The sequence below is a fragment of the Pecten maximus genome, chromosome 8 (assembly GCF_902652985.1).
Source record: "Pecten maximus chromosome 8, xPecMax1.1, whole genome shotgun sequence".
NCBI lineage: Eukaryota > Metazoa > Mollusca > Bivalvia > Pectinida > Pectinidae > Pecten > Pecten maximus.
In genome coordinates this window covers 45,726,116-45,751,178 of record NC_047022.1, presented here as the reverse complement: position 1 = coordinate 45,751,178, position 25,063 = coordinate 45,726,116, and the positions used below count along the sequence as shown (strand labels likewise).

The 25,063-nt window shown below is 38.7% G+C and overlaps 1 protein-coding gene across 13 annotated transcripts in view; it reads right to left on the bottom strand.

The window, feature by feature from the left end:
- LOC117333679 (RIMS-binding protein 2-like) overlaps positions 1 to 24,749 on the bottom strand; it is a 323,862-nt gene extending 299,113 nt beyond the window's left edge. For 6 of the 13 annotated variants that reach the window (XM_033893085.1, XM_033893093.1, XM_033893089.1 and 3 more), the window contains exons 1-3: positions 24,236 to 24,747; positions 12,102 to 13,182; positions 694 to 741 (exon numbers count right to left, since the gene is read on the bottom strand). In XM_033893085.1, the coding sequence (XP_033748976.1) occupies positions 694 to 741; positions 12,102 to 13,142 (1,089 nt within the window). In that variant the 5' untranslated portion in view covers positions 13,143 to 13,182; positions 24,236 to 24,747. Of the gene's footprint in view, positions 1 to 693; positions 742 to 12,101; positions 13,183 to 24,235 lie in introns of all 13 variants that reach the window. The other 7 variants (XM_033893088.1, XM_033893095.1, XM_033893096.1 and 4 more) reach the window with 4 other exon arrangements.
- Between the last annotated feature and the right edge of the window lie 314 nt (positions 24,750 to 25,063).

The window sequence follows — 25,063 nt, the reverse complement described above, 5'->3', positions numbered from 1 at the left end:
TTCTCATTGGAAAAAGGAGGATTGATTGCCAATCTATCAAAGCTGCTGTACCCCTGACATTGTACAATATACAAAACTAGAAAATCCCTATAAGGCATGAATGTCCCCACTCCTAAGCAATTAATGTCAGTGTTTGACAAGTTTAGACACTATATCTGTAATTGTAAAAGTGTCCTTGACCTTAACTTCGGAACCCTTCACTGTAAACCTATTCACCCTTCACGGTAAACCTATTTACCCTTCACGGTAAACCCATTCACCCTTCACGGTAAACCTATTAACCTTTCACTGTAAACCTGTTCACCCTTCACGGTAAACCTATTCACCCTTCACGGTAAACCTATTCACCCTTCACTGTAAACCTATTCACCCTTCACGGTAAACCTATTAACCCTTCACTGTAAACCTATTCACCCTTCACGGTAAACCTATTCAAACCAGTCTTTATATATACTTTACATAAATTGGGCCGGGGGGGGGGGGGTACAAATCCCATTCAAGCAAAGCTTAGAGCACCTGGAAATCATACAACATAAGAAAAGGCAAATTTCAGGCTGCAGAAAATACATATATCTTACAAACCATACAGGAGAAAAACTTGGGGAAAGAAGGGAAGAAAGTATACACACTTAAGATAGGAGGAGAAATTGCCAGAGTATGATTTACGTGATAACACCAATACAACCACTTTACCTTTTTAATATTACTGGGTTTCGCCTTTATTTGGACTCGCTTGGTTACCTGCCAAAAGTCATTCAAATGTGAATTTACAAAGTAAACAATCACACCAACACTTATCTGATTCTACCTAGATCAATACAAACTCCTCTAAAACATTGATTAATGTTTTAAACTGAACCAAGTCAGCATAAAGTTTGTATATAACCTTTGGTATATTTGTTGGGATAATTTAGTTTTTACATTTTGTATCAACATTAGGTAACACTGTGCTGTCATGTCACTCAATCCAGTATAACAGAATAAACAGAACAAAAGGCCTAGGTAGGCCTGTATCGCTCATATGTTTTTCAGCTAGTGATTGAAAAATTTGCATGAATGGGAAATTTTAAAGTTGACTAATTAAGTTCATGGATGAGGAACACATATAAACACCAGTTCTTTTCTGTAGTTTTTATGGAGGTGAAAATTTTGAAGTCCCCTTCTCTAAAAGGGAAATACCTGGTGTATACAAAGCAATGCAACATTTGAAGACTTATTCAGAACGTAAGTACATGATACAATAACAATGACAATCCCATGTTGACCAAAGGTCAACAAAGGTCAACCTATTCCAAATCATGTTGATCGACCTTGTGTGTATGACATTTAAACTGTTGTTCCAGATAGTTTACATATTTGCTGATAAAACCTTATATAATACAATAACTGTTGACATGGACTGATTTTGAAATGTTTGAATTATTGCTACAGAATTTATCTTACCTGTAGAACATCGATGACAACATCTTACCTGTAGAACATCGATGACAACATCTTACCTGTAGAACATCGATGACAACATCTTACCTGTAGAACATCGATGACAACATCTTACCTGTAGAACATCGATGACAACATCTTACCTGTAGAACATCGATGACAACACAGTCTCAACAGGTGGAGTATTCCATACAAAATCTAACAATTTCATACCAATATATAATCAGGTCAACGCTGCTAAGAAAACAATTGTTCATCATTCACTTGGAAACTTCTCAGAAAAAGATCCATTGGAAATTTGTAATTCATATTATTTAGGAACTCCAAAGGTTGACTTCTATAGTTAATTTAACTGTTAAACAGTGTAATCAAATTTACTATTCACAATATCACAAACTGATCTCAAACTACAAACTTTCAGCTGTCCTTATCACACATCCTTTAACCATAATATACATACCTACAATTGATCTCGTGATCATTCATCTATTCAATGTGAGGAGATGTCAAGGTTTTCATCCGATTTACATTTTGATGTCAGTATTTCATAATGCTATTTGTAGGTGTTACTCTGACAAAGCTACTTTAAAATCTAATGAGTACTCAGGGAAATCAATAACTGGAGAACAGATTCAAAATCTATATAAAAATGTCATTAATCAATTCCTTTGAACTTCTCTGTCTGATGTACAGAGAACTTTCAAAACTGTGTTAAATGCATTGAAATGTCCATTTTCCCTAAAGGGCCTCTCGATCGGTACAGCATACCTGGCCAGATGTTGCTGAGGTAGAACGTCATACCATTATAATACTGGTTATACAGGTATGTCTCACAGACAAGGAAAACAATGCATGAGTCATTTACAAATGTATACTTTTGTACCTATACTGACATATAGTACACCTTATGTAGGTGTTCTAAAAATGTGTATGTAACGATATGTAGTACATCTACCATAAATGTTCTAAAAATCTGTATAATATGTAAGGCCGAGTAGTACATCTACTGTAGATGCATGTTACAACTACAGTAAATGTTCTAAAACTCTTTATATGTAACGACATGTACGTAGCACATCTACCGTAAATTTTCTAAAAATCTGTATTCAAGGACATGTAGTACATCTACTGTAAATGTTCTAAAAATCTGTATTCAAGGACATGTAGTACATCTACCGTAAATGTTCTAAAAGTCTGTATTCAAGGACATGTAGTACATCTACCGTAAATGTTCTAAAAATCTGTATGCAAGGACATGTTACATCTATTTTAAATGTTCTGAAAATCTATATGTACCGTAACGACATGTATAGCACATCTACCATAGATGTTCTAAAAATCTGTATGTAACAACATTTAGTACATCTACCATAAATGTTCTTACAACTTCTGTATGTAAGGATCATGTATCGGTAGATATATCTACTATCAACATTCCCATTTTACTAGCTGAATACAATGTACCTTTGTTGGTTCCAAAGACGGAACTGTTTTACTGAAGACTGCAGGTGACCAACAACCTATAGCTACAGTGGACAAATTAATTACCATGATACGGATAAGTTGGCTTGGACTATATGAAAATGGAAATAAAAATAACCTGTATTTATCGTCATTTGAATGGTTAACAAGCACCATAAGCTCTGTATCATAAGCTTTTATTTTAACGATGCCACTCAGGGAACAAATATTGTTTTGAATGTTGGGGGAAAACCCAAGGGGAAAACCAACGTGTAAAGTAACAACAAACCCAATAGACATCATCCCCTGCCGCCATGCAGTGCGACTCAAACCCACGTTCTAGGGGATTAGTGGTGTGAAGATCACGCTTGACTGCACTGACGACTGTCAGCACATTAGCGAAAACAGCTACCGAGACACCTATATATATAGCTATAATTACCCATATATAGCTAATTAGTTAACACCCATATATAGCTAATTAGCTAACACCCATATATAGCTAATATATAGCTAATTAGCTAACACCCATATATAGCTAATTAGTTAACACCCATATATAGCTAATTAGTTAACACACATATATAGCTAATTAGTTAACACCCATATGTAGCTAATTAGTTAACACCTATATATAGCTAATTAGTTAACACCCATATATAGCTAATTAGTTAACACCCATATATAGCTAATTAGTTAACACCCATATATAGCTAATTAGTTAACACCCATATATAGCTAATTAGTTAACACCCATATATAGCTAATTAGCTACCACCTATATATAGCTAATTAGTTACGACCCATATATAGCTAATTAGTTAACACACATATATAGCTAATTAGTTAACAAAGAAGACGTAACGTTCCTCTCTGACAACTCTCATTACAACCGATTTGATGAACTGGTGTAAGTGGCTACATGTCTATCCTGACACCATGAGTATGGGAGGATGGTCGGACGGACAGACAAACAGGCTGTAAGGCTTATCATCATGATCATAGTCCTTCCATAGATACCAAGGGGGACTGTACTTGGCTATCCCCAAACAACTGAACAATTCATTAGTAAGCTACATTGTCAACAAAACCAATCAATTATCCAGTTTTAGGTCGGCAGTCATTTTATTACCAGCCAGGTCAATATTGATAGATAGCCCAGACAGTGTATACAGGAAGCTGTGTTATAGGAATGTTTAACAAATAAAAGTATCAATTAACATCACAGACCTGGTCAAAATCATACCTGGTCATTCATCGTCCTTACCAAGGCTCATAAAATCAATATGGTGCAGGAGATAATATTTGTCCTCCTGGTTAACCCTAACCCAACCCTTAAACCCTAACCATAACCCAACCCTAACCCTACCCTAAGCCAGGCATACGGACAAGAGCGAGCACCTGGTAAATCTTAACATCACCCAAACTCATATCTGGTTACACATTTGTGTTGTTTGTTCTAGTTGCACATGCAAATAGCACTGAACACGAGACACACTATAAATAGAATGTGAAAATATAGTCAGAATAGTATCACTTATATATCTGTAGTCAGAATAGTATCACTTATATATCTGTAGTCAGAATAGTATCACTCATATATCTGTAGTCAGAATAGTATCACTTATATATATGTTGTCAGAATTAGATATCTGTAGTCAGAATAGTATCACTTATATATCTGTAGTCAGAATAGTATCACTCATATATCTGTAGTCAGAATAGTATCACTTATATATCTGTAGTCAGAATAGTATCACTTATATATCTATAGTCAGAATAGTATCACTTATATATATGTAGTCAGAATAGTATCACTTATATATCTGTAGTCAGAATAGTATCACTTATATATCTGTAGTCAGAATAGTATCACTTATATATCTGTAGTCAGAATAGTATCACTTATATATCTATAGTCAGAATAGTATCACTTATATATATGTAGTCAGAATAGTATCACTTATATATCTGTAGTCAGAATAGTATCACTTCTGTAGTCAGAATAGTATCACTTATATATCTGTAGTCAGAATAGTATCACTTATATATCTGTAGTCAGAATAGTATCACTTATATATCTGTAGTCAGAATAGTATCACTTATATATCTGTAGTCAGAATAGTATCACTTATATATATGTAGTCAGAATAGTATCACTTATATATCTATAGTCAGAATAGTATCACTTCTGTAGTCAGAATAGTATCACTTATATATCTGTAGTCAGAATAGTATCACTTATATATCTGTAGTCATGTATCACTTATATATCTGTAATCAGAATAGTATCACTTATATATCTATAGTCAGAATAGTATCACTTATATATCTATAGTCAGAATAGTATCACTCATATATCTATAGTCAGAATAGTATCACTTATATATCTATAGTCAGAATAGTATCACTCATATATCTGTAGTCAGAATAGTATCACTTATATATCTGTAGTCAGAATAGTATCACTTATATATCTGTAGTCAGAATAGTATCACTTATATATCTGTAGTCAGAATAGTATCACTTATATATCTGTAGTCAGAATAGTATCACTTATATATCTGTAGTCAGAATAGTATCACTTATATATATGTAGTTAGAACAGTATCACTTATATATCTGTAGTCAGAATAGTATCACTTATATATCTATAGTCAGAATAGTATCACTTCTGTAGTCAGAATAGTATCACTTATATATCTGTAGTCAGAATAGTATCACTTATATATCTGTAGTCAGAATAGTATCACTTATATATCTGTAGTCAGAATAGTATCACTTATATATATGTAGTCAGAATAGTATCACTCATATTATATATGTAGTCAGAATAGTATCACTTCTGTAGTCAGAATAGTATCACTTATATATCTATAGTCAGAATAGTATCACTTATATATCTGTAGTCAGAATAGTATCACTTATATATCTGTAGTCAGAATAGTATCACTAATATATCTGTAGTCAGAATAGTATCACTTATATATCTGTAGTCAGAATAGTATCACTTATATATCTATAGTCAGAATAGTATCACTTATATATCTGTAGTCAGAATAGTATCACTTATATATCTGTAGTCAGAATAGTATCACTTATATATCTGTAGTCAGAATAGTATCATTTATATATATATGTAGTCAGAATAGTATCACTTATATATCTGTAGTCAGAATAGTATCACTTATATATATGTAGTCAGAGTAGTATCATTATATATCTGTAGTCAGAATAGTATCACTTATATATCTGTATAGTCAGAATAGTATCATTATATATCTGTAGTCAGAATAGTATCACTTATATATCTGTAGTCAGAATAGTATCACTCATATATCTGTAGTCAGAATAGTATCACTTATATATCTATAGTCAGAATAGTATCACTCATATATCTGTAGTCAGAATAGTATCACTTATATATCTGTAGTCAGAATAGTATCACTTATATATCTGTAGTCAGAATAGTATCACTTATATATCTGTAGTCAGAATAGTATCACTTATATATCTGTAGTCAGAATAGTATCACTTATATATCTGTAGTCAGAATAGTATCACTTATATATCTATAGTCAGAATAGTATCATTATATATCTGTAGTCAGAATAGTATCACTTATATATCTGTAGTCAGAATAGTATCACTTCTGTAGTCAGAATAGTATCACTCATATATCTGTAGTCAGAATAGTATCACTTATGTATCTATAGTCAGAATAGTATCATTTATATATATATGTAGTCAGAATAGTATCACTCATATATCTGTAGTCAGAATAGTATCACTTATATATCTATAGTCAGAATAGTATCACTTATATATCTGTAGTCAGAATAGTATCACTTATATATCTGTAGTCAGAATAGTATCACTTATATATCTGTAGTCAGAATAGTATCACTAATATATCTGTAGTCAGAATAGTATCACTTATATATCTGTAGTCAGAATAGTATCACTCATATTATATATGTAGTCAGAATAGTATCACTTCTGTAGTCAGAATAGTATCACTTATATATCTGTAGTCAGAATAGTATCACTTATATATCTGTAGTCAGAATAGTATCACTTATATATATGTAGTCAGAATAGTATCACTTATATATCTATAGTCAGAATAGTATCACTTATATATCTAATAGTATCACTTATATATCTGTAGTCAGAATAGTATCACTTATATGTCTGTAGTCAGAATAGTATTACTTATATATCTGTAGTCAGAATAGTATCACTCATATATCTGTAGTCAGAATAGTATCACTCATATATCTGTAGTCAGAATAGTATCACTTATATATCTGTAGTCAGAATAGTATCACTTATATATCTGTAGTCAGAATAGTATCACTAATATATCTGTAGTCATGTATCACTTACCGATATATATGTAGTCAGAATAGTATCACTCATATATCTGTAGTCAGAATAGTATCACTTATATATATGTAGTCAGAATAGTATCACTAATATATCTGTAGTCATGTATCACTTATATATCTGTAGTCAGAATAGTATCACTCATATATCTGTAGTCAGAATAGTATCACTTATATATATGTAGTCAGAATAGTATCACTAATATATCTGTAGTCAGAATAGTATCACTTATATATATGTAGTCAGAATAGTATCACTTCTGTAGTCAGAATAGTATCACTTATATATCTGTAGTCAGAATAGTATCACTTATATATCTGTAGTCATGTATCACTTATATATCTGTAGTCAGAATAGTATCACTTCTGTAGTCAGAATAGTATCACTTCTGTAGTCAGAATAGTATCACTTCTGTAGTCAGAATAGTATCACTTATATATCTGTAGTCAGAATAGTATCACTTATATATCTATAGTCAGAATAGTATCACTTCTGTAGTCAGAACAGTATCACTCATATATCTATAGTCAGAATAGTATCACTTCTGTAGTCAGAACAGTATCACTCATATATCTATAGTCAGAATAGTATCACTCATATATCTATAGTCAGAATAGTATCACTTATATATCTGTAGTCAGAATAGTATCACTTATATATCTGTAGTCAGAATAGTATCACTCATATATCTATAGTCAGAATAGTATCACTTATATATCTGTAGTCAGAATAGTATCACTTATATATCTGTAGTCAGAATAGTATCACTTATATATCTGTAGTCAGAATAGTATCACTTATATAGTCAGAATAGTATCACTTATATATCTGTAGTCAGAATAGTATCACTCATATATCTGTAGTCAGAATAGTATCACTTATATATCTGTAGTCAGAATAGTATCACTTATATATCTGTAGTCAGAATAGTATCACTTATATAGTCAGAATAGTATCACTTATATATCTGTAGTCAGAATAGTATCACTTATATATCTATAGTCAGAATAGTATCACTTATATATCTGTAGTCAGAATAGTATCACTTATATATCTGTAGTCAGAATAGTATCACTTATATAGTCAGAATAGTATCACTTATATATCTGTAGTCAGAATAGTATCACTTATATATCTGTAGTCAGAATAGTATCACTTATATATCTGTAGTCAGAATAGTATCACTCATATATCTATAGTCAGAATAGTATCACTTATATATCTATAGTCAGAATAGTATCACTTATATATCTGTAGTCAGAATAGTATCACTTATATATCTATAGTCAGAATAGTATCACTTATATATCTGTAGTCAGAATAGTATCACTAATATATCTGTAGTCAGAATAGTATCACTTATATATCTGTAGTCAGAATAGTATCACTTATATATCTGTAATCAGAATAGTATCACTTATATATCTGTAGTCAGAATAGTATCACTTATATATATGTAGTCAGAATAGTATCACTTATATATCTGTAGTCAGAATAGTATCACTTCTGTAGTCAGAATAGTATCACTCATATTATATCTGTAGTCAGAATAGTATCACTTATATATCTGTAGTCAGAATAGTATCACTTATATATCTGTAGTCAGAATAGTATCACTTATATATCTGTAGTCAGAATAGTATCACTTCTGTAGTCAGAATAGTATCACTCATATTATATCTGTAGTCAGAATAGTATCACTTATATATCTGTAGTCAGAATAGTATCACTTATATATCTATAGTCAGAATAATATCACTTATATATCTGTAGTCAGAATAGTATCACTTATATATCTGTAGTCAGAATAGTATCACTTATATATCTGTAGTCAGAATAGTATCACTTCTGTAGTCAGAATAGTATCACTCATATTATATCTGTAGTCAGAATAGTATCACTTATATATCTGTAGTCAGAATAGTATCACTTATATATCTGTAGTCAGAATAGTATCACTTATATATCTATAGTCAGAATAGTATCACTTATATATCTGTAGTCAGAATAGTATCACTTATATATCTGTAGTCAGAATAGTATCACTTATATATCTATAGTCAGAATAGTATCACTTATATATCTGTAGTCAGAATAGTATCACTTATATATCTGTAGTCAGAATAGTATCACTTATATATCTATAGTCAGAATAGTATCACTCATATATCTATAGTCAGAATAGTATCACTTATATATCTGTAGTCAGAATAGTATCACTTATATATCTGTAGTCAGAATAGTATCACTTATATATCTGTAGTCAGAATAGTATCACTTATATATCTATAGTCAGAATAGTATCACTCATATATCTATAGTCAGAATAGTATCACTTATATAATCTCATTTTCACACAGATGTTTATGCTTCTTATCAGCATTAATAAAAGACCTAAAAACAAACAATAAAACTAAAATTAGAACTGAAAACTTGTACTGCATCAACCCTAAACAAGCTATCCATAGTGCTGTCAATGTCGTGTCTATTCATGCGTATCAACGATTACTGTATTGTACCCAACAAGCACCTACACATTCTGCATACAGCCCTAATTAAATATAATCACATCACACGTGTCCATTGTCTTGATTACTGACAATTGACAGGTTTAGATCTGAGGATAATCAATTCAGTCTCATCAATAATCTAAACAAAAACTACATGTTTATTGCTGGGCTTCAGCCTCAACTCTCAAAGCTAAACTTAAGGAGGGTCCCCCACACTGAAAACGACAACTGTCCTATCACTACAACAGTAGGGTCCCTCACACTGAAAACGACAACTGTCCTATCAGGGTCCCTCACACTGAAAACGACAACTGTCCTATCACTACAACAGTAGGGTCCCTCACACTGAAAACGACAACTGTACTCTATCACTACAACAGTAGGGTCCCTCACACTGAAAACGACAACTGTCCTATCACTACAACAGTAGGGTCCCTCACACTGAAAACGACAACTGTCCTATCACTACAACAGTAGGGTCCCTCACACTGAAAACGACAACTGTCCTATCAGGGTCCCTCACACTGAAAACGACAACTGTCCTATCAGGGTCCCCCACACTGAAAACGACAACTGTCCTATCACTACAACAGTAGGGTCCCTCACACTGAAAACGACAACTGTCCTATCAGGGTCCCTCACACTGAAAACGACAACTGTCCTATCACTACAACAGTAGGGTCCCTCACACTGAAAACGACAACTGTACTCTATCACTACAACAGTAGGGTCCCTCACACTGAAAACGACAACTGTCCTATCACTACAACAGTAGGGTCCCTCACACTGAAAACGACAACTGTCCTATCACTACAAAAGTAGGGTCCCTCACACTGAAAACAACAACTGTCCTATCACTACAACAGTAGGGTCCCTCACACTGAAAACGACAACTGTCCTATCACTACAACAGTAGGGTCCCTCACACTGAAAACGACAACTGTCCTATCACTACAACAGTAGGGTCCCTCACACTGAAAACGACAACTGTCCTATCACTACAAGTATTAATATAACTGGTGATGTACTAGTGGACGGTATGGTCCCTCTGACCCTCACACTACGAATGTCCTATTACCAAGTCAGTTTGTTAAACAAGTCTGTTTTACTGCTCACTACATTCAGGCTAATTTTCATTGACTGTTCATTTTAGTAGTGAAGTTTTGGTAAAAATGATCACAGAACACTTTGGAAATGCCCACCTTCTTCCTACTCAAAAGTTTCATTTAACTCTATATATGCATGAATTCCAAAACTTATCACAGGACAAGTGACAGTCCTTGTTCTGTTTACACAGTAGATAATATAGGTGTGAACTCCAGGTAAGTATGGCACCCAGGTCTCTCACATAAAGTAAGGATCGACCTCGCTGTAATCTAACCAAATATACACACATAACCCTATATTCACCCAGTTACCTTATCAAACCCCTCGGAGAAACAAACGTCACAGACAAGTAAAACAAAAATGACAATCAATAAATACTTTACAATTTTCTAAATAAATATGCAAATTTTCATCAACGTTTACTTCAAGACAAAAGCTTGACGCATTCTTACCTCATACACACATACACACCCGTGCCCAATACACAATTTTGATATGTTATACCTGACTTGACACACCCGTGCCTGATACACAATTTTGACACGTTATACTGACTTTGACACACCCGTGCCTGATACACAATTTTGACACGTTATACCCGACTTGACACATTCATGACTGATACACAATTTTGACACGTTATACCCGACTTGACACATTCATGACTGATACACAATTTTGACACATTATACCCGACTTGACACACCCGTGCCTGATACACAATTTTGTCACGTTATCCACGACATGACACACCCGTGACTGATACACAATTTTGTCACGTTATACCAGACTTGACACACCCGTGCCTGATACACAATTTTGTCACGTTATACCAGACTTAACACACCCGTGCCTGATACACAACTTTGACACGTTATACTCGACTTGACACATTCATGACTGATACACAATTTTGATATGTTATACCTGACTTGACACATTCATAACTGATACACAATTTTGATATGTTATACCAGACTTGACACATTCATGACTGATACACAATTATCTTGAAGTCATCGTGTCCGATACACTTAAAACAATAGCAGTTCCTCAAATGATCATCATACCTGCCCATTACTGCTATTGTATTGTATCCACCTCTTTATATATTGTCACACAAAATATACCTGAAAAATTCACTCTGTCTTCCCCTGGAAATAAAGCCTGAACTCTGCTATGATTTCTACTCACCTCCAATGTACTGTCGAGATCTCCTACATCGCTGGCAACACTAAATGGACGGGGGCTGACTAGGTTTGGCGACTTTGACGGAAGACTAACAGGAGTTTGTCGTCGCACTTTGGTGAAGGCCGAGGGGGCAGGTTGTGCTGAGGCCAACAGGTTCTCAATATCCTCCTCCTCAATACGAAGATCATCTAATTTTAAATCCTCAAGACGAAATCCGAGACTTGTGCTCGGTGCACGACTGGAATAATCCGAAAATGGTGTCATCCGATCTAGAAGTGAAATATCATCATCCTCATTTAAGGCACTTCCCTCATTCACTAATGCTTTCTCAGCTTTTTTAAGCTTCTGTAAATTCCCCATAGCAAGCTTTTTTGATTCACCTATAATCCTTCGTAACTCAGCATCGTATCCTTCCTTCAGCTCTGAGAATTCCTTCTCCTTTTTGTTTTCATCATCACACTTTTTACTGTAGTCGCTTTCAATTTTATTTTTTTCTTCCTTCAATTTTTCCAATTCCTCTTGCATTTTTCGTAGTGTTTCCTTGTACTCTCGTTTCTTTTCCTCTGTAACCATTTTCGTTTCCTTTTCCTTGCGGAGTTTCTCGTTGAGATTTTTCATTTCGTCTTCCTTATACCTGAAGACCTGCTGTAACTCCTCATCCTTACGTTTGATTATGTTTTCCTGAAGGATTTCAACCTCTTTTTGTTTCTCTAGATTGAGTTTCTTTTCCAGCTCACGGTATTCACGATTTCGATCCTGAGCATATGACTCGCGTATCAACTTGATTTCATCACTTTTTTCACGATACACCTGTTTATTCCTTGCCTTTTCCATCTCCAGTTCACTTTTCAGTCGAGCGATTTTCCTTTTGTAGTCCTCAGGTGTGTGATGGTGTGATGAACGCTCTCGTCGCCGACCTTCAGACTTGGAGCTTAGGATGCTCATTGGAGTTGAGGCACGACTTGCATCGTTGAAATCTATATCGAAATCGTCTTTAAGGCTCAAACGGCCCCCGGAGAATCTCCTTGGCAACTCCATGTCCATTCCTTATGTCTGACCTTTTGTGACCTCTTTAGCCATCTATCTGAAATAAAAATCCATTAAAATTGAAACTCATAAAATTTGGTATGAAGACTTTTTTCTGCACAAATTTATCCAAGAATTTAATAAAGTGTAAGGTTAAGAAATTATTCAATTTTACCTCACAAACAAGATAAACTGTTGTATAATGAAAGTTGATAGGCCTCAGAGGTTCATTTTCCCACCTACATATAATGTACATATTGTGGTCTGTTTAAGCAAGCATGATATTTCTTTGTGAGCTCATAAACAACCACCTGGTAAGATTGTATACTACTACATATGTTTTACAACAAATAAAAGCTGTAAAATGCTTTATTTATACCGACTACCATGAAATATTTCATATTTTGTTACAAGGAAACAAGAAATATTTTCACAATTCTCAACAATTCTTCACACCAACTCAACAGCTGTCAGTTTGCTATTTGGGAATTTTCAAATTGCCTGCCTTGTTGAATTAATAAGGAAATTTCATCCTCCATATTTCAGAAATTTTAAAATTTATGGATAATTTATCCAGGAACCTTCACTTGAGGATCACAGAAATCAATTGATCAATTTACTGAAATATAAATAAATGTGATATTCGAGAGCTCGCTGGTTACCTAACCAATCGCTGGTAATTGTTGATAACCAGAAATTCAAATTGCTTGAATATAAATGGTGCATCAAAATAACATTAAGATTCAATTCTAGTTTAAAAATTGGGCTCGGATATGAAACCATATACAATAACCCATATACAATAACCCATATACAATAACCTATATACATGTACCCTAACCCATATACCCTAACAAATAAACCCTAACCTCTATACCCTAACCCACGTATACCCAAACCAATATATACCCTATAACCCAATCATACCCTTAAATATACATTCCTTCACCCATATGCCCTAACCCCCATATACCCTAACCCACATACCCTATTACCCATATACCCTATTACCCACACATTCTTACACATATACCCTATTACCCACACATCCTTACCCATATACCCTATTACCCACACACCCTTACCCATATACCCTATTACCCACACATCCTTACCCATATACCCTATTACCCACACACCCTTACCCATATACCCTATTACCCACACATCCTTACCCATATACCCTATTACCCACATACCCTTACCCACACACCCTTACCCATATACCCTATTACCCACACACCCTTACCCATATACCCTATTACCCACACATCCTTACCCATATACCCTACTACCCACATACTCTTACCCACACACCCTTACCCATATACCCTATTACCCACATACCCTTACCCATATACCCTATTACCCACACACCCTTACCCATATATCCTATTACCCACACACCCTTACCCATATACCCTATTACCCACACACCCTTACCCATATACCCTATTACCCACACACCCTAACCCACATACCCTATTACCCACACATCCTTACCCATATACCCTATTACCCACACACCCTATTACCCACACACCCTTACCCATATACCCTATTACCCACACATCCTTACCCATATACCCTATTACCCACACACCCTTACCCACATACCCTATTACCCACACACCCTATTACCCACACACCCTTACCCATATAACCTAACCACATCCCCTAACTCACATAACGTCACCCACATACCCTTACCTATATATACCCTTACCTATATATACCCTTACCTATACATACCCTTACCTATACATACCCTTACCTATATATACCCTTACCTATATATACCCTTACTATATATACCCTTACCTATATATACCCTTACCTATACATACCCTTACTATATATACCCTTACCTATATATACCCTTACCTATACATACCCTTACCTATACATACCCTTACCTATACATACCCTTACCTATATATACCCTTACCTATACATACCCTTACCTATATACCCTTACCTATATATACCCTTACCTATATATACCCTTACCTATACATACCCTTACCTATATATACTCTTACCTATACATACCCTTACTATATATACCCTTACCTATATATACCCTTACCTATATATACCCTTACCTATACATACCCTTACCTATATATACCCTTACCTATATATACCCTTACCTATACATACCCTTACCTATATATACCCTTACCTATATATACCCTTACCTATACATACCCTTACCTATATATACCCTTACCTATACCCTTACCTATATATACCATACCTATATATACCCTTACCTATACATACCCTTACCTATATATACCCTTACCTATATATACCCTTACCTATATATACCCTTACCTATATATACCCTTACCAATATATACCCTTACCTATACATACCCTTACCTATACATACCCTTACCTATATATACCCTTACCTATATATACCCTTACCTATATATACCCTTACCTATATATACCCTAAGCCATATACTCGAACCCAAAGAATCCTTATTAACTCTGATTTTACTGAATTTAACTTTCAATTAACCCCTCATTTTTCCTTTAACACTTCATTATTTTAACAGTCTATACTTTTACTATACTTCAAACATACATGTATAACTTTCATTATTAATTATTGACCCTTTGTTTAACCTTTTACTTACTTCACATTGATAGATTATTTAACGTATGTGTGACCTAAACATTGATTTCTAACAAACCTAATATCATAACATCTTAACTTTGTAATACACCCAGAATATCAGTATCATAACATTTTAACTTTGTAACACACCCAAAATATCAGTATCATATAACATTTTAACTTTGTTCAAACCAAAAATATCAGTATCATAACATTTTAACTTTGTAACACACCCAGAATTTCAGAATCACAACATTTTAACTTTGTAACACACCCAAAATATCAGTATCATAACATTTTAACTTTGTAACACACCCAGAATTTCAGAACCATAACATTTTAACTTTGTAACACACCCAAAATATCAGTATCATAACATTTTAACTTTGTAACACACCCAGAATTTCAGAATCACAACATTTTAACTTTGTAACACACCCAAAATATCAGTATCATAACATTTTAACTTTGTAACACACCCAAAATATCAGTATATCCTAACATTTTAACTTTGTAACACACCCAAAATATCAGTATCATAACATTTTAACTTTGTTCAAACCCAGAATATCAGTATCATAACATCTTAACTTTGTAACACACCCAAAATATCAGTATATCCTAACATTTTAACTTTGTAACACACCCAAAATATCAGTATATCCTAACATTTTAACTTTGTAACACACCCAGAATATCAGTATCATAACATATTTTAACTTTGTAACACACCCAAAATATCAGTATATCCTAACATTTTAACTTTGTAACACACCCAAAATATCAGTATATCCTAACATTTTAACTTTGTAACACACCCAGAATTTCAGAATCACAACATTTTAACTTTGTAACACACCCAAAATATCAGTATCCTAACATTTTAACTTTGTAACACACCCAGAATTTCAGAATCATAACATTTTAACTTTGTAACACACCCAAAATATCAGAATCATAACATCTTAACTTTGTAACACACCCAAAATATCAGTATCATAACATTTTAACTTTGTAACACACCCAGAATTTCAAAATCATAACATTTTAACTTTGTAACACACCCAAAATATCAGTATCATAACATTTTAACTTTGTAACACACCCAGAATTTCAAAATCATAACATTTTAACTTTGTAACACACCCAAAATATCAGAATCATAACATCTTAACTTTGTAACACACCCAAAATATCAGTATCATAACATTTTAACATCTTACATGTGTTACCATAACATTTTAACATCTTACAAGGGTTACCATAACATTTTAACATCTTACAAGGGTTACCATAACATTTTAACATCTTACAAGGGTTACCATAACATTTTAACATCTTACATGTGTTACCATATCATTTTAACATCTTACAAGGGTTACCATAACATTTTAACATCTTACAAGGGTTACCATAACATTTTAACATCTTACAAGGGTTACCATAACATTTTAACATCTTACAAGGGTTACCATAACATTTTAACATCTTACAAGGGTTACCATAACATTTTAACATCTTACAAGGGTTACCATAACATTTTAACATCTTACAAGGGTTACCATAACATTTTAACATCTTACAAGGGTTACCATAACATTTTAACATCTTACATGTGTTACCATAACATTTTAACATCTTACAAGGGTTACCATAACATTTTAACATCTTACAAGGGTTACCATAACATTTTAACATCTTACAAGGGTTACCATAACATTTTAACATCTTACAAGGGTTACCATAACATAAAAACTATCTCCAATACATTGTAGAAATTAACAATCAATCTATAATGTACTGTACAGGGTCCCTAACAGATGGAGTTAATGTTTACTGGGCGTGTTTGAAGACAGGTGTAGGGAGATGAGGTATGTCCTTTCAGTAATTAAATGTCTGTTTCAGTGTCAACAATCAAAAAATGGCACCTAAATGTTAGCACATTATACAGGTCTACCACTGGTCTCAAGGTTTTTAAAGCCTCATCAATGACCGGAATGTTTTGGTATAATGTAATTAATATTTAAAACCTTAAAACTTCAAAGAATTTGGTCAACTCAATGGATACAGTTGTTTACAGATTCTCTTTGTGCTTAAATACAATCAAACCTGAGATGGGAACAGGTTTTTAAACATCTCACTGTAAATTCTCATAATGTTAGCAAATTATACATAAAAACTGAACTTAATCAAATAATTACACTACCTAAGGAGTTACAGGCTATGGGTGATACTTTAGGTTAGGGGTTCAGCAGGGGGTTGAGAATCAGTGAAAGGGATACGGACAAGGCTGGGGATGGGAGGTTATTTGAGAGGTAGGGGGGTTCAGCTGTGGGTGGGGAGGTATCGATTCAAATAAAAATGTTTATAAATGCAAGTAAGGTAACAAGAAGGGATTGGGCATGGGCAGGGGTTGACAAGGGGGTACGGGGGAAGGGGTTAGGCTGCGGATGGGGTTGACAAGGGGGGTACGAGGGAAGGGGTTAGGCTGGGGATGGGGTTGACAAGGGGGGTACGGGGGAAGGGGTTAGGCTGGGGATGGGGTTGACAAGGGGGGTACGGGGGAAGGGGTTAGGCTGGGGATGGGGTTGACAAGGGGGGTACGAGGGAAGGGGTTAGGCTGGGGATGGGGTCGACAAGGGGGGTACGGGGGAAGGGGTTAGGCTGGGGATGGGGTTGACATGGAGGTACGGGGGAAGGGGTTAGGCTGGGGATGGGGTTGACATGGAGGTACGGGGAAGGGGTTAGGCTGGGTATGGGGTTGACAAGGGGGGTACGGGGGAAGGGGTTAGGCTGGGGATGAGGTTGACAAGGGGGAAGGGGTTAGGCTGGGGATGGGGTTGACAAGGGGGGGTACGGGGGAAGGGGTTAGGCTGGGGATGGGGTTGACAAGGGGGGTACGGGGGAAGGGGTTAGACTGGGGATGGGGTTGACAAGGGGGGTACGGGGGAAGGGGTTAGGCTGGGGATTGGGTTGACAAGGGGGTACAGGGGAAGGGGTTAGGCTGGGGATGGGGTTGACAAGGGGGGTATGGGGGAAGGGGTTAGGCTGGGGATGGGGTTGACAAGGGGGGTACGGGGGAAGGGGTTAGGCTGGGGATGGGGTTGACAAGGGGGTACGGGGGAAGGGGTTAGGCTGGGGATGGGGTTGACAAGGGGGGTACGGGGGAAGGGGTTAGGCTGGGGATGGGGTTGACATGGGGGGTACGGGGAAGGGGTTAGGCTGGGGATGGGGTTGACAAGGGGGGGTACGGGGGAAGGGGTTAGGCTGGGGATGGGGTTGACAAGGGGGTACGGGGGAAGGGGTTAGGCTGGGGTTGGGTTGACATGGGGGGTACGGGGAAGGGGTTAGGCTGGGGATGGGGTTGACAAGGGGGTACGGGGGAAGGGGTTAGGCTGGGGATGGGGTTGACATGGGGGGTACGGGGAAGGGGTTAGGCTGGGGATGGGGTTGACAAGGGGGTACGGGGGGAAGGGGTTAGGCTGGGGATGGGGTTGACAAGGGGGTACGGGGGAAGGGGTTAGGCTGGGGATGGGGTTGACATGGGGGGTACGGGGAAGGGGTTAGGCTTGGGGATGGGGTTGACAAGGGGGGTACGGGGGAAGGGGTTAGGCTGGGGATAGGGTTGACAAGGGGGGTACGGGGGAAGGGGTTAGGCTGAGGATGGGGTTGACAAGGGGGGTACGGGGGAAGGGGTTAGGGGTTAGGCTGGGGATGGGGTTGACAAGGGGGGTACGGGGGAAGGGGTTAGGCTGAGGATGGGGTTGACAAGGGGGGTACGGGGGAAGGGGTTAGACTGGGGATGGGGTTGACAAGGGGGGAAGGGGTTAGGCTGGGGATGGGGTTGACAAGGGGGTACGGGGGAAGGGGTTAGGCTGAGGATGGGGGTTGACAAGGGGGGTACGGGGGAAGGGGTTAGGGGTTAGGCTGGGGATGGGGTTGACAAGGGGGGTACGGGGAAAGGGGTTAGGCTGAGGATGGGGTTGACAAGGGGGGTACGGGGGAAGGGGTTAGGCTGGGGATGGGGTTGACAAGGGGGGGGAAGGGGTTAGGCTGGGGATGGGGTTGACAAGGGGGGTACGGGGGAAGGGGTTAGGCTGGGGATGGGGTTGACAAGGGGGGTACGGGGGAAGGGGTTAGGCTGCGGATGGGGTTGACAAGGGGGGAAGGGGTTAGGCTGGGGATGGGGTTGACATGGGGGGTACGGGGGGAAGGGGTTAGGCTGCGGATGGGGTTGACAAGGGGGGTACGAGGGAAGGGGTTAGGCTGGGGATGGGGTTGACATGGGGGGTACGGGGGAAAAGGTTAGGCTGGGGATGGGGTTGACAAGGGGGGTACGGGGGAAGGGGTTAGGCTGGGGATGGGGTTGACAAGGGGGGTACGGGGGAAGGGGTTAGGCTGGGGATGGGGTTGACATGGGGGGTACGGGGGAAGGGGTTAGGCTGAGGATGGGGTTGACAAGGGGGTACGGGGGAAGGGGTTAGGCTGGGGATGGGGTTGACATGGGGGGTACGGGGGAAGGGGTTAGGCTGGGGATGGGGTTGACATGGGGGGTACGGGAGAAGGGGTTAGGCTGGGGATGGGGTTGACAAGGGGGGTACGGGGTTAGGCTGGGGATGGGATTGACAAGGGGGGTACAGGGGAAGCGGTTATGCTGAGGATGGGGTTGACAAGGGGGGTACGGGGGAAGGGGTTAGGCTGGGGATGGGGTTGACAAAGGGGGTACGGGGGAAGGGGTTAGGCTGGGGATGGGGTTGACAAGGGGGGTACAGGGGAAGGGGTTAGGCTGGGGATGGGGTTGACAAGGGGGGGGAAGGGGTTAGGCTGGGGATGGGGTTGACAAAGGGGGTACGGGGGAAGGGGTTAGGCTGGGGATGGGGTTGACAAGGGGGGTAACGGGGAAGGGGGTAGGCTGGGGATGGGGTTGACATGGGGGGAAACAGGGGGAAGGGGTTAGGCTGGGGATGGGGTTGACAAGGGGGGTACGGGGGAAGGGGTTAGGCTGGGGATGGGGTTGACATGGGGGTACGGGGGAAGGGGTTAGGCTGGGGATGGGGTTGACAAGGGGGGGAAGGGGTTAGGCTGGGGATGGGGTTGACAAGGGGGGTACGAGGGAAGGGGTTAGGCTGGGGATGGGGTTGACATGGGGGGAAACAGGGGAAGGGGTTAGGCTGAGGATGGGGTTGACAAGGGGGGTACGGGGGAAGGGGTTAGACTGGGGATGGGGTTGACAAGGGGGGGGAGGGGGTTAGGCTGGGGATGGGGTTGACAAGGGGGGTACGAGGGAAGGGGTTTAGGCTGGGGATGGGGTTGACATGGGGGGAAACAGGGGAAGGGGTTAGGCTGAGGATGGGGTTGACAAGGGGGGTACGGGGGAAGGGGCTATGCTGGGGATGGGGTTGACAAGGGGGGTACGGGGGAAGGGGTTAGGCTGGGGATGGGGTTGACAAGGGGGGTACGGGGGAAGGGGTTATGCTGGGGATGGGGTTGACAAGGGGGGGTACGGGGGAAGGGGTTAGGCTGGGGATGGGGTTGACATGGGGGGTACGGGGGAAGGGGTTAGGCTGGGGATGGGGGTTGACAAGGGGGGTACGGGGGAAGGGGTTAGGCTGGGGATGGGGTTGACAAGGGGGGTACGGGGGAAGGGGTTATGCTGGGGATGGGGTTGACAAGGGGGGTACGGGGGAAGGGGTTTAGGCTGGGGATGGGGGTTTGACATGGGGGGTACGGGGGAGGGAAGGGGTTAGGCTGGGGATGGGGTTTGACAAGGGGGGTACGGGGGAAGGGGTTAGGCTGGGGATGGGGTTGACAAGGGGGGTACGGGGGAAGGGGTTAGGCTGGGGATGGGGTTGACAAGGGGGGTACGGGGGAAGGGGTTAGGCTGGGGATGGGGTTGACAAGGGGGGGTACGGGGGAAGGGGTTAGACTGGGGATGGGGTTGACAAGGGGGGTACGGGGGAAGGGGTTAGGCTGGGGATGGGGTTGACAAGGGGGGTACGGGGGAAGGGGTTAGGCTGGGGATGGGGTTGACAAGGGGGGGTACGAGGGGAAGGGGTTAGGCTGGGGATGGGGTTGACAAGGGGGGTACGGGGGAAGGGGTTAGGCTGGGGATGGGGTTGACAAGGGGGGTACGGGGGAAGGGGTAAGGCTGGGGATGGGGTTGACAAGTGGGGTACGGAATGAGGCCAAGGGTGTGTGTTTAATTTTAAACATGCAATAGCTAACACAGATGGAATTATTTTTGACCTAATTTGTTTCCTTATTGAAGTAAACTGCCAACTCTGGAGCTAGAAGTACTGTTTGACCGGGCAACAACTGATGGATATTACAACCAGTGCCCACAGCAATGGTATATTTTTGTCCATGACAAAAGTACATAAATCCTATGCCGTCCGCCAACAGATCAACACCATCAAATATTCAGCACTCTATTTAGTAGGTACAATGCTACACTGCATGCAAGACGTATATTAGAAAGGTAAAAGATCGACTGGGCTGTTATTTTATCTGTTGGTAAAGTTTACACAGAACAATGAAGAAGCCAATGGTGAAGTCAATATATTAGGCTCAACTATTAAAATTATAATCCAATCACTTCTTCTATTTCAAAACTTTGGACACACCACAACTTTAATTCTTTTATTCTATATATACATATGATTTAAATCTAGACTGGCATCTTTCTCTAAAATATAAAAATCAAGAATAAAATCAAGATTCCACGTTATCAGATCTGATCCAAAGATTCAAACAAGGGGAGATAATCCAGTAATAGATTTACCTGTGCGATTTTTTACACAAACCTAGGGGCTGGTGTCTTAATTTAAATGTAAAATAAACAATTTGATCACAACTTTTACCAACATTTATCTTCCTGTATTATATAATTATGAATTATCTGATTTATTTTTAAATCTATGAGTGAAGAATGTGAAAGTAACATAGGATAATGATTTGATAAACTACAGGACATATCATCACTAAACCCTGCTGTTAGGACGGACTCGGGTAACTATAGGATAAATAGCTGGCTACATGTATCATTACTAAACCCTGCTGTTAGGACAGACTCGGGTAACTATAGGATAAATAGCAGGCTACATGTATCATTACTAAACCCTGCTGTTAGGACGGACTCGGGTAACTATAGGATAAATAGCTGGCTACATGGCATTTTTTTATTGTAAATGGTTGTATGTCATCATGGTTTTACAGATCATAAGTAGCACTGATATGAACAAATTTTAAAGGAGGAACATAACAAACCTAGATTTTAATATCTTATTCATTGGTTTATGTGGAAGAAGCTGTGCATAAAAAAATCATAAATTCACAAAGAAAATAACATTCTATTGTCATATCCAAGGCTTTGACATTTACTTCTAAATGTACCGTATTTATCCTCAAATAAGTCCCTTCTCCATGGAGTGTCAATGTTTAGAATTAATAGTTTATAGTTTATATTTGTGTACCGATTTAGACATAATACTGTTTTCTCTATTGATTACAGTGGTCATTACCATTCTGTGTGGTAAAAAGCTGTCCATACTAATCTTTGTAAGATATACACAATCAACTAAAAAATAACAGGGATGGTCAGACCAGTGTAAGAATAGGGGCGTTAATAACAATATGGTTTACCACATAAAGTATGAAATCAGTTTGATCATCATGGCCCATATCGATACGGTGTTTGAGTTAATAAGTAACAGCAGCACTGTTTTCTACAACTGGCATCACTGGGTACAGTAGGTTAATCTAAGAGGGATGCTATCTGTAGTGTAGGGACATGTGTGGGTCATACAGAAAGATGGGCCAATAACAAATCTTATCAAACAAATCCTACCCAGTCCCTACATATGTTACAAAGGACATGATGAATTATATTTCATTTCGAAGTCTCATTAAAGGATCGAACCCAGGACCTCCAGCTTCCTAACTGTATCAACACATAGTTGGTGGAGCAGACAAGAGTTACGCAACATTCTCTCTAGCTGATTGTGGCTAGAATTTCACTTTTTACCGCCAATGATGTTAGGTCCGGTGAATAAGATATGTATTGCTACTGAATGAGATTTCTGAAATAATTGGTGTGGAGGAGGGGAGGTTACCTTGTTCCAAACCCTACATCTGTTGGACCACCAAGAACATTCCAATCTCACATCAAACCAAATACCAAACTCATACAGTTATAAAACACAAGTTCTGATCAACTTTGCCCCACTCCCACCACTAGTGTCTAGAAAAGCCTCTATGGTACGTATCAAGTTATATAGAGTAGTTCATTACACCTCATGAGTGACCAGTCAACCCTCGTCTGACAATCGGACCTGTCTCTAGATCTGTGACCAAAGTGATCCGTAACGGTTAGCCATCTATGACTAATAACAGTGTTAATTATTGGCGAACGTTAAATATTAAACATATATCGACAAGTTAGTACTGATAACTTTAAAGTTTAATCCACTTTTTCCTTTACCTGTTGTCCAAGACTAGGGCCTACCATGCATCCACGTGCACGCGCTAGCCATTGCATGGCCATCCCCGCTCAAGTCAACATTGGAACTCTTCAATCTTCATCAAAGCGTTCTTAGTAACGTCGCCTCAATACAATTGCTGATAGGTGGTGTCCTGTATGTCTACACACAATACTATTGTTCAAACCATTGTTTTATACTATCGACCATTTAATTCCACCATTGACGATATAAACAAATAAGCTCATCCACTTGTCGAAATATATCCGTACACACTAATGCAAGCACCAGCAAGCCTCACACACATACACAGCCGGTTCACATGGTTAGTGAGACGAGACAATCAATTTGCCCGAGTGCGACACACCTGTGTTGATATACGTATTCCGGACAGAGTGTATTGAATTGTCTTAGAAATTGAACTATTTTCCTTCCGTCTTGTTTGTCATTGAAATAGCTTCTCCCTATATGTGCACGGGCCAGGCCATAGAGTTATTTTGGAAACATTTTGGTAATCCGCCAAGTGACTCGTATGGAAGTCACGTGATATAAATACCTGTACTATAATGTTTACCTGATCATGAATGGCCCATTGAATTTAAAGACGTTTATTCACTTTCGCCTGTTCTCTATATAGAATATCAGTGACTGCCTGGACCAAAGACACATGCCGAAACTTGCTCAATTACAATGAAAGATATATTAAAATTTTAATGAACACGCGTACGGGATCAGCGTTATATAGCTTGTGTATGGGGGGAACTTTATAGAAAACGATAGACATAGACGGCATACTGTATCTTTCATTGTAAGATATTTGTACAGATCAT